Genomic DNA, 11,515 nt, shown 5'->3' with positions numbered 1-11,515 from the left:
GCTGCATTGGGTTGCTGGTGTGGCCACTGGGGAAGCAAGATGTGGCCCCATGGGCTTTCTGCTGTAGCTCCTCAACTCCATCTCAACCTCCCTGTGCTGAAGTTTGAAAGGTGAAATAGAATGTGCCAGCCTTCATCGGCAAGTAGACATGGTTCCTGCTGTATTGCCTGGGCAGCCAGCTCCTCCTTCCTCTGCCAGGGCAGGGTCGGGTTGTCCCACCAGCCTTCTTGGTGGGATCAAACAGATTAAAAATTAATAGCAGGGCTGTCTCAGGGTATGAGACGCTTCACTGAAGTGGAGAGCTTGGGTGTGCAACTTGATTTGATAGCGTTGAGGACAACTGGTTGAACTTTCCTTTTGCTTCCTTTCTCTGCAACCTTCTGCTTTGTGGACCCATTGAAACTGCCGGCCTTGATCCCATCTGGAAAAAAATAGACGGGTGCCTACGCACATTTTGTTCAATGGGAAAAGCTTAGCATAGATCTGTTTTCAGTGCTCTTACCACAAGTTTATTTTTCAGTCAAGCTTTTAGAGTACGGAGGGAGCACTCCACAGGCATTTTGCTGGACGTGATGGCTTACAAATACAGAGTAAATAGAAAATCAATTGAAATGCAGTGGTGGTTTATCAGGAGGAGGTTGGTGCTCTGTTTGATCATTGATTTTTCTAGATGACAGCATCTTATCTGGCTGGCCTGCAACAGACTTTTGACACCGGGTCATGCAGGAAGAAAATTAAGCAGGAGAAGATGGTGGTTAATAAAAGGATATCGGGGCGTGTAGTGAGAAGTAAATGGCAGGGTAGTGCCGAGAGGGGTAGGCAGGAGGTTAGTAGTGGATTTCCTTAATATTAGCGTTGATTACTCTGGCACAAATAGCAAGTACGTGTCTGCAGCAAACTTAATGAGCACAAAGCTGGGAAACGTGGCTAGCGCAAGGAGGCCAGGCAGGAAGAACCAGCATGAGGGAAGCAAGGTGTAACCCAGCGTTGCAAGGTGCAAGCCCTTATTCTTCAGTGCCAAGGAGAAGCTTTTATTCTGGAAAGTGGGAGCTCATCAGCTGAAAGCACCCGTGCGATGCAACGCCATAAACCACAAAAATTATTTCCAGTTGAGATAGGGAGTTATTACTGCTGTACTGGGGAAGTGCTGGGGAAACCTTGTCTGGAGTGTGTGTGCAATTTGCTTTTTTTTATTTTCCAGGAAGACTTCCTGGAGCAGGTAGTTGAAGGGCTGCTGAGGTCATGAGACCTTACTAAATGAGCGGGCTAAGAGCTGAGCCTGAGGCAGCTGATAAAAGCGATGTCTGAGAGGGGTTTACTTGTGCTCTTCCGTAAGTACATCGGGGGAGCGACCATAGGAAGCAAAAAGGACCTTCATTCTGGTCCTGAGCGGGTCCTGTATGTTCTCCACTCCAAATCCTGCACTTAGTAGAAGAGAGAGAGACAAAACATCTCAGATTTTAATCTCGTGGCATTCTCCCATGGGACATCATTAGCGTTACTTGAGGATGTTGTCTGTGCAGGCATCTGTTCAACCTTGCGAGGCGAATTTTTTAGCAAATCAAGTCAGAACAGTGAGACGTTTCTAAGAATGACTTTGAATATTGCTAGCTTAGCTTTCGAGGGACAGGAACAAGGCTGGAGCATAAAACAGCTTGCCAGCCAGATGATACGTGTTTTGCACAGTGAAACCCACAAATAAGATGCACAGTGCTCTGACGATACCCGATTTCCTTGAGAATTTAGGTGTTACTTACAGGAGGTGGAGTAGCTAAAAGTAATTCAGACTTTGCCGGAGAGATCTCTGGTTGGCACTTCCAGAAGCTTCTGATGGTCTTGTTGTTTGGAGTAACGGATCTGCTTTTCTTCTCATTGTGTCCATCTTCCTTTTCGTAATGAAAATCCTGCTTTTTTTTTTTTTTCTTCATCTCCAGATTTGAGCTACCTCTGTGATGGTGTGGGCAGTGTAGAGTGGTTTTGAGAGGTTGGGTTTTTTAACCTAGAGTTTCCTCATCGAAGGTCCTCCTGCGGTAGGAGAGCTTAGCATGGTAGCATGGTGGTGTCTAATGCTTGACGGAAGAGCAAGCCTGTGCCACATGCCACCTGTTCTGGTGCGCAGAGCGCACTTCCCTTCCTTCTGCTATGGCAGGAAAGAGAAGCCCGGCTTGTGTTTCATGAAATGGGGTTTCTTGGGCATCAGTTGCCAGTGATGGAAATGAAAAGCTGTCCGTAAATGGGCAGTTTCCGTCGCTGTAAGGTTTTTTTCCTCAGCAGTTTCAGTGATGTTATTAGCAGGTTCTGTGGGTGCAGCAGAAGCTTGAGGAGCGGAGTTTGTGTCTGCAACTCGCACCAGCGGAGGACTCCTGTCTTCTGCGTTGAAGGCTTCTCCATGCTGCCCTGTGGCTGTAGTTACTGTCGGTAGAGGCAGGTCTTCAATGTCCAGCCCATTTCCACTCCGCGTAAATACAGAATCATGGTGGCTATTGACTTCCCTCTGACCCCCCACCCCCATTCTGGGGAGACTTCTGCTGTAACAGGTTAGAAATAATTATTATTCTGCAATTTGCAGTGAAAGAAGAAAGGACTTTTGCACTTTTTGGTGCCTTTGGATATTGAAAAATTGCAAACCCTTAATTACTCTCACCATAAATTCAGCGTGTGCCCTTGTTCCATGCAGCACTTGTGTGTTCCCCCCACAGCCACATGATTTTTATTAATGCAGGAGCATGGCAGCGTGTTGCTCTACTGGTTTTCTTTCTGCACCCTCGCTACCACCCTTTTCTCCCCAAACAGTTGCTTTCTCCTAATTCAGGTCGCACTGTATGGTGTGCCGGTCACAATTCTTCATCCAAATTCACAGGGTTGGACTTAGAAGCATTGCATTCATCTTAATGGTATCTGGATTTCTGAGATGGGGATTCATCTGTGGCTTTCCCAGAGAAATCATTTGGTATGGGAGCAGCTCAGGTGTCATAAAGTCATTGCCAGAATGACCATTTTAAGTTCATCATCATGTCAAGTGTAGAGGCATCACCGCTTCCTTCCGCCCTACTCCATTCTCCGCATGCCGAGGCAGATAAGCCCAACTCATTCTTCCATTCCTTAGTGGTTACCACTCTCCTTTCTTCTCACCGCTTCTGATGTAGTTACTCACAGACTATTTGCATCGATGCGCTTCCTCAGTCAGCAGTCTTTGATGTGATGTATGATGACCTAATTCTTACTTTTTTTTTTTTTTTTTTTTTTTTGCTTAAAAATTAAATACTCGACATTCCTTATCCTTCCAGTCTCGGTGCAAAGCGGAGACCAAAGCTATGATTTGAGCAAGGGTTTCTGCTTTATCTGCTATCGCTGTATCACTGAAAGAGACCAGAAAGGAAAAACTAATGTTTCAGGAACAGAGTAAACACACAGTCTGTCTGTAGTATCATATTTCCTGCAGTTAATCATGGTTTGGGTTTTTTTCTTTTTTTTTTTTTTTTTATTTGAACTTTTATACTTCCATATAAAACTGTTCTAGATGAGTTTCTGACCCGTGCCTTGGGATTCTGGTAGCAGAGTCCTTGGTACCAATTCAGTGCCTTTTTCTTGCTGTTTCTGTAAGAGATTAGTCAAAGCAGGACAGAAAGATGAATGAAATAGCATGCAGTTAGGGTGCATGTTATATCCTACTCCTTCTGATTGATCTGTAAGCTGTTCCATTGGCTTTCTTTCTGTTTCCTGCTGCTTTCTTGCTTCGTTATTGAAGGGAGGATTCAGACCTATACAGGTAATTTTAACTCCTGGTTCTGCATGGCATAAGTGTCTCTCTCACTTGTATCATTACTCCGTTAGTGAATGCGTTAATGTCTGATGCATATCTTACCGACTGAGTTTCAAGATTGCAAAGACTCCAGAGCAAGGTCTTCCAATGCCATGAATGCTCCATACTGTGGATGCCGATGCCTTTCCCAGCGCGTAAGGGTTGAAAACGGAGCGTGTACCAGTGGGTTGCTTGGTTTCCTGGACCCGGTCCATCTGCGTGGGGCATCACTTCATGCAAACGTGGTAGAAGAGTTTGGTGCCACTGTGGAAGAGGTCGCCACCTTTCTGAAAATGGAGGGCAAGAAGAGTCACCCAGCTTAATTTCTATAAAGAACAGGCATGAGGCGCCTCTGGCCTTTGTAAAAATCTGGCTTTTCCACTGTGCCTGAGGTATTTTGGAACAGTTGCCTTGACCTTTTATGTCCCGAGCATATTTATAAAGGTGGCTCTTTTGGCAGTCAACCCACTTATAAAAAATATATTTGACAAAAATAAATTTTCTAATGTTTGCTCTGAAAGTTGAGCTGTATAATTTCGTAGATAGAAACAAATAATTGTTGGAGTTTAAAGTTTCTTACCTTTTTCTACCTTGTAAAATAGAAGGCTATAGCATGATCTTGCTATTTACAGATAAATAGAAATTGCCCTGCAGTTTTCTGAATGCGTGGCAACCCTTTGGAAGTAGTATTGTAATTACAATATTGGTAAAAGAGATTTCAATTTGTTTCCCAGAAAGTCTGACCGGTTCTTCCTTTTCTCTCCTCTCTCCCTTCCCTGCCCCAGTTCTTTCAGAGGCCTCAGATACAGCCTCCAAGAGCCACCATCCAGAACAGCAGCCCTTCCATCCGTCCTGGTGCGCAGACGCCAACTGCGGTGTATCAAACCAACCAACACATCATGATGGTTAATCATCTGCCAATGCCCTACCCGATGCCTCAGGGCCCCCAGTACTGTATACCACAGGTAAAAATACATTCTCCAGCCACCTAAGGAACTGCAAAGCAACGTTTGCTCCATCTGGATTTTCTCAAGACCTGCCACAGAGTTGGGAGGGAGGGGAAATTAAGCTGGGAGCTGCATATTTAACCTCTGTCCTTTTTCTGTATGAAGTATTTGTTCTTCTGTGCATGGAGGCAGTAAGAATAAATTGCCTTTCTAGTTTTCGAGGTCCCCCTCAAAACCAGTGTTAGATTAAGCTTGTAGAAAATGTTTAGTGCTGTAAATGTATCTCAATTGACTTAGTAGCTCTACAATTACTCTAAAACCTTGGGCCTCATAAAAACACAATATTGCTGAAATCAGGGGCATGACTGTTTTCTACTTCAGCTCTCGTATCCTCCCCATCTTGTCTTTAGATGATGTAGCCTCCTCTCTTTTTTGACAGTAACATTTCTGAATCTGTAATTAATCTGTTTGATAATCAGTTCCCTATTGATTTGGGTGGGCTCAATTACAGGTTCTCTATGCAATGGCATGAAGTTGCCCAGTCCTTGTAAACTGATAGTTATTTTTTTTCCCTCCTAGTATCGTCACAGTGGCCCTCCGTATGTCGGGCCCCCGCAGCAGTATCCTGTTCAGCCGCCAGGACCAGGACCCTTTTATCCAGGACCAGGTCCTGGAGAATTCCCCAATGCCTATGGTAATTTCTGCTTGGAGAGTTCTTAAGAAGTGTTTTTCTGGGTGTGTTTTTCTGTTGTCAAGCTGAAGATTTGTAACAGCGAAATGGATTAGCATTTGTTTGAACTTCAAATAGCTGCTCAATTTGGTTGTGTCACAGCCCTTATTATTCACTCCTGAAAAATTCACAATAACAGAGTATTGTTTGTATGAGTGCTTAAGGAAAGGCTGTAACTCACAGAGCTACCCATAATCACATGTGAACAAGAATAGTGGCTATTTGTTATTCCCCGCTTGGTCATTATTATTTATTAAGGTATTGTGAATACATCTGGCAGCCCTGGTTTCCATTGAGCTGTGCCCTGAATCTGTTCACAGCAATACAGCAGTTAACATTTCTTATCCCTGTATTCCTTGTTCGGTGTTTAGCCAGGGAAAAGAACAAGCCATGTGGTTTGATTTGCCGGTCTTACGCTGCAGAGATCAAGTTAGGCCAGTCGAAGATTTTGTAAGCCATGCACAGGCTGAAATTTGCCCTTTTAATGGGCAACTCCTGGTCTTGCCTTTTGTCAGGCAAAAGGGTTGGGAGGTTGCCCGACGTCGTTGTGTGTGTGCTGTGGTTGTTTGGCACGCTGCATTCAGTGTAGTTGATCGACTCCTCCAGGTATTGAGCTTCAAAGCGGCACCTAAAAATTGAGAGGCTGCATGCCTGGTGCTGGGCATCCCTCCTGTCTGCATCTCCCCAGCCCCTGGCTCCTCCAGGGCCTCCCAACTGCCCTTCATTTGCGTCCCCATCTCCTTCAATGTCCCGCCATGCCTCTTCTCTTGGCAGTCATCTTTTACATATAAGTAATTAAGTCCTTGCTTAATAATTTCCAGTGTGCTGCCACGTACACTACAGGTCATACTTACATCCTGGTCCCTTACACAGTTTTCTGTGGGATCTGTCTTTTGATATTTGAAACAAATCAGCTCTTGCAAGCTGTATTTGAATGAGGTTCAAAATTAGGTATTCTCCAGTCATGTATATCACTTCTGGTTTTTTAATTTACCTTTCCTTGCTCATTTCTATGAATATTTGAAAAATCCACCAGGATGATTCTAGTCAGCACCCTGTTGTATGGTTTTGGTTTTGGTTTGGTTTTTTTAAAGGGTTTTCACCTCTTGATACCGAATTTGAGGTATTTTGCTCACTCGGATTGCTACCTGCCCACACACATTCTGTAATCTGTTGGGGGCAGAGATACTATCAGCCTTCCACGGGGCTTTAGCTGTTGGTATTTCGGAGCGTTACGTTGGCAGAATTGCATGTTTGCTCTTCACAAATACAGATTCCTTTTAAAGGGGAGAAAAGCCCCAGTTGCTTCCCTACTTAAAATTTTAGAAGGTCTGCACTCTTTTTTTATTTTTTTTTATTTTTTATTTTCTGTATATGGAGATAACAGGACTACTTTCAAAGTTTGCCATGAAACCTTCAAACTTGGTTATGCAATTTCTGAATAAAAGGAGAGAGCGCAATTATAAAGCAGCTAGTTCCTTTTTGCTTATCCTAGAAAAAATAAAATAAGTACTGCAATGGCTCTTTAAATCTCAGCCACCAAATGAGGAAATCACCTGGTATTCCTCATTTTTTCTGCCCTTACAGGTCTGCTTTCTTACTTTCTGCTCGCTTTAGTGCCCTTTGTCTGTCTTCGCTTCTGTAATTTGGAAAAGGTTCCCTTCCAGTTCCTTTCCACTCCTGAAAGTTCCTGTTTTCTTGCACAGAGCCTTCTAATCTTTCAGTCCCAGCTTGTTTTTAGGTTGCTGCATCTGCAGAGCATGAGCAGGCGAAGCTGGAACCTGCCATTGCGCAGAGCGTTTTCCAGGCAGAGAGGGTTTAGCCAAGGAAGAGGATGATGCAGGTTTGCCTGTACTCGTCTGCCTTTCCCTCCTGTTGCTTCCTTGCTATTTATATAAGGGCTGGAAATGCTCAGTCTCTCCCCAGGCGCTGCTCGTGGTGTTTGGGAGCTAACTAAATTTACAATACAGGCATGGATAATGCTGCTGGCAGCAGCCTTTCCCATAAACCTCGAGACTCTCTAGCCAGTGTGGCTCCTAGACACCAAAATCATCGCAGTTTGGCAGGCTGTAAAGAAGGTGATAAAACAAAATACCGGAGAAGACAAAGCTTGTGAAGATGGACAGTGTGTTTGGGTTTTTTTAACTTCTCAGTTTTGCAATTTATCATTCTCTTTTCTAAAATCAGCAGGTTTCCGTGCTACATTGGGCAAGATCTTGGAGTGATGAGTGGAAAGGGGGTAGAATAAAACTTGGGTGCTGCTGAACTGGAAAGCATCAAAAGGCAGGGCGCAGAGCAAAGAGTGTTGCACTGAAAAATGCTTGTTGCCACAGGAGCTGTATTTCTTCCCAGAAGTCACTCTTGCTTTTTGGGATTTGTGGGGGTTTTTTTTAAATATTTTCCATAAAGGAAGAGTCCTTCCTTGAGTTACACTGTAGCTTGCTCTCTGGCAGGGATCGCGTTACAGGCTACCTGATTAGATCTGGTTTCTAGGAAACTAAAAATCAAGATAATTAAAGCATTGCAGGGCTCCCAGGCTTGCTCCTGTCCTCTCATGTTATCCATGCTCATGTTGTATGTCTGGCCAGCTTGGCCAAAGCGTTAGATGGAAGAGTTTGAGGCTTCATCACTGTTCTTAAGGAGAGAGGCAGAACGGTTCTTGCTTCCCATGCCATGGGGATGCTGAACACAGACTTCTGTGCCCTGAGGCCAGATCTGAACTCACGCTGCCTACTGTGATGTTCAAAATGAAAAGTTTATTGAGTCATTTAGGCCACCTTAATTGCAGCATCCGAGAGTGGATATAGCAGGTTGAGCTTTTAGCAGCTTGATGGTAGTGCCGTGCAATGCTCCTCCGGTTTCAGCTACCTGCCTGCTATTTCAGCGGAGAAAAGTTCTTGTTCTGAGCATGCAGACAGGGAGCCTGCTCCGAACTTTTGCTTTCCAGCTCTCAGTTTGAGGAATGCATCCTTTGAAGTTGCAAATCAGATTGTGCTGGGCTGGCTTCATTTGCTTTCTTGGATTTCACTGCATACTTGAGATAGCAATAACCTCCCATTATGGTTACAGATGCACAATACAGATTTTCCTTCCCATTTAAAGGTTAGTTCAGTTGAAGAATAAATCAGGTTGCTCCAGATGCAAGTGCAAGCAGACGCTCCTTCCAGCATCTGTGCTTAGAAGGAAAAAAAAAAAGGCAGCACTATCTTAAAAGTTCACCTGATACCTGATCCACCGAGAGAAGGCGGCTCTGCAGTGCCACCCTTATTGATATCTGGCACATCTTTTAAGCACTCAGTCGTTTTGAGCCGATCTTATTCTGTATAGAAAAACATAAAGAAACTATATTGGATATTATGAATGTAATCAACAATGTGGTGTCATTTTGCAATAATAACTGTGGTTATGCTTTTTTTGTGTGTTGCAGCATGCGAAGAACATGGCTTGTAATTAAATTTTCTGGCTATGCTTGAAAATAGGTTGCAGTTGACCTTGCAAATTCTTTGTAATGGTTTGACTGAATTTCTCTAGAAAGGCAAAAAACCTCCAAACAACCAACCCACCTCTATCAGTCAAAGGAGTCCAAGGATGGGCCATTTTTCTTTTCATGCCTTGGTGATTTCAGCAGCATCTCAGAAGTCATAGAATCATAGAATTGTTTCAGTTGGAAAAGATCATCAAGCACAGCCGTTACCCTAATCCTGCCATCCCACTACTAAACCCTGTCCCTAAGCAACTCGTCTGCCCAGCTTTTAAGTACCCTCAGGGATGAGGACTCGACCCCTGCCCTGGGCAGCCCCTTCCAGTGCTTAACAGCCCTTTTGGCGAAGGAACTTTTCCCAATGTCCAACCTAAACCTGCCCTGGCACAACTTGAGGCCGTTTCCCCTCGTCCCATTGCCCGTTCCCTGGGAGCAGAGCCCAACCCCCCCTGGATTCTCCCTCCTGTCAGGCAGTTGTAGGGAGCGATGAGGGCTCCCCTCAGCCTCCTCTGCTCCAGGCTGAACACCCCCAGCTCCCCCAGCTGCTCCCCAGCAGCCTTGGGCTCCAGACCCCTCCCCAGCTCTGTTGCTCTTCTCTGGACACACTCCAGCCCCTCCATGTCCTTCTGGGAGTGAGAGGCCCAACACTGAAGACATGAACAAATGGATGCATGTGATCGTTTTTTTCTGTTCACGGAGGAAAAAATGTAGTGGTGACTTAATTGCTTGTCCTGATGGAGTAGCAGCTTCTGTTTGAGCAAAAGTGGGGAAGAGCAAAACACAGACTAGTGTGGTGTCAGAAGTTCTGGTTCTTGAAGGGAGGGAGGAGTAGGTGGCCAGTTTTACCTCTTGGGCTTGGTTTTGTTTCCTTAACAAATGAACTGAGTTTTTCGCTCTTGTTTCTGTCTTGTCCTTCCCTAGGAACACCTTTCTACCCAAGTCAGCCAGTGTATCAGTCAGCACCCATCATAGTGCCTACACAGCAGCAGCAGCCTCCACCAGCCAAAAGAGAGAAAAAAACGGTAAGCGATCATCATGAACTGATATAACGCCTCTGAGAATTGTCCTGGTGCTAAGGCTGAAGGAAATGAGTAATGATCTTAGGCTTAAAACCGAGCTTTATCTTCACAGAGAGGCTAAGACTTACCTTTCACGCCTAAGTGTAATTAAACATTGCACAATGCTGCAACGTTTGTCTTCAATTTTCTACGAGGACTTTCTGCTCTGAGTTCGTGACATCTCAGCCACTCAAAAAGGAAAATATTTTTGCTGCTTTTGTAATGAACATAAATGAAAGCAGCATCGTCTCCCCAAGCCTGGGATCCGCAGCCGCCTGCACTGTGGCTTAGAGTTTTAAAAAGAGCCAGGTGGGGATGAACAAACTCAGAGCAGTAGGGGATTGGTTCAAATTGACAAAAAAGAAATTGTTTAATATTACACCTTGGAAAAGGTAGAAAACCAGCAAGTTGTGGACATATCTGCAGGCTCCAAAGAACCTGAACACATGACATTATGAAGGCGGGTAGAGGTTTGGCAACCACATTTCCTCTCTTCCTAATTCACTGGTCAGAATTTGGGAGAGACAGCTTCATGGAATTTAAACCCGTTTGCAGGTGGATGATGGTAGGGAATAGTAAAGGCACACCAGAATGTAACGTTTAAATGGAGAAAGTTAGGGGTGGACTTGAACTTGTGAATTAATCGTTTCTAAAAGATTGAAAAGGAAATTACTGGACATCACTTAGAGTGTTTTGAGTGTTAGAGTGGTTTGAAAACATTAAAAGAACTGTTTCAGGGGGAAAAAAAATATGGGACTTTTGCATGTCTCAAAATGCAGATTATTTGTATCTTTTGGTTTTTGAAGATGATCTGAGATGACACTTGATTTGGGAAACTGCAAGAGCTGAACAGGGCATTAGCTGGGCTTGCAAGGAACAGCTTTTGTTGTAGCTGCTGTCAGTAAAGGGTGGTGCAACTCCTCTTTTGCCACATCTTCACCATCCTCTTCAGTCCTGAGGAGTCTCTTTTCAGCATCCAAAACATGATACGGCCAGATCATTGATGCCATTTGAAACACAAAGGTGTTCAGAAGCACTCCACTGTGGTTAAGACAGCTTCATGCCAAGGAAGCCAAGTTCTTTGAAGCGGAAAAGCAAAAGTCTTTTTAAATGCTTTTCTGTGGAGGTACTATTTAAATTTGCTAAGTGTCACAAGGGAAGAAATGAGAGAAATAAAAGAAACATGAAACGTGCATATGAACACGCACCGACATGCACCATCGGTTGAGTGTTCTAGTACTACAAGCTTTAGGCAGGGAAAGTGTGTTTTAATGCCATTGACTACTTGTCAGGAGGAGGAGAGGGTACGAATTCATGCCAACTCTTAAGTCCTTGTTGCTGTGGTTAATTAAAAGTTCTAGCAGAAAAACTATCAAAACCAAAGAGAAGACCACACCTTGCATCCTGGCTTGTATCAGGAACGGTGTGGCCAGCAGGAGCAGGGCAGCGACCGTGCCCCTGTGGCTGGGCACTGGTGAGGCCGCCCCTTGAATGCTG

General features: G+C 44.5%; 1 protein-coding gene across 13 annotated transcripts in view; it reads left to right on the top strand.

Annotated features, from left to right (window-relative positions):
- EIF4G3 (eukaryotic translation initiation factor 4 gamma 3) overlaps positions 1-11,515 on the top strand; it is a 149,531-nt gene that overhangs the window by 79,479 nt on the left and 58,537 nt on the right. For 12 of the 13 annotated variants that reach the window (XR_004842978.1, XR_004842979.1, XM_035901935.1 and 9 more), the window contains 3 exons: positions 4,588-4,767; positions 5,329-5,443; positions 9,882-9,982. Coding sequence is in view for 11 of the 13 variants with exons in the window: in XM_035901935.1 (XP_035757828.1) it covers positions 4,588-4,767; positions 5,329-5,443; positions 9,882-9,982 (396 nt within the window). In the remaining 2 variants the exon portion in view is untranslated. Of the gene's footprint in view, positions 1-4,152; positions 4,195-4,587; positions 4,768-5,328; positions 5,444-9,881; positions 9,983-11,515 lie in introns of those variants that run through there. The other variant, XM_035901936.1, reaches the window with a different exon arrangement.

This window comes from Egretta garzetta, unplaced genomic scaffold, assembly GCF_000687185.1.
Source record: "Egretta garzetta isolate BGI_Z169 unplaced genomic scaffold, ASM68718v1 scaffold69, whole genome shotgun sequence".
In the NCBI taxonomy this organism is placed as follows: Eukaryota; Metazoa; Chordata; class Aves; order Pelecaniformes; family Ardeidae; genus Egretta; species Egretta garzetta.
The sequence above is the reverse complement of the archived record's forward strand: the minus strand, read 5'-3'. Positions and strand labels throughout refer to the sequence as shown.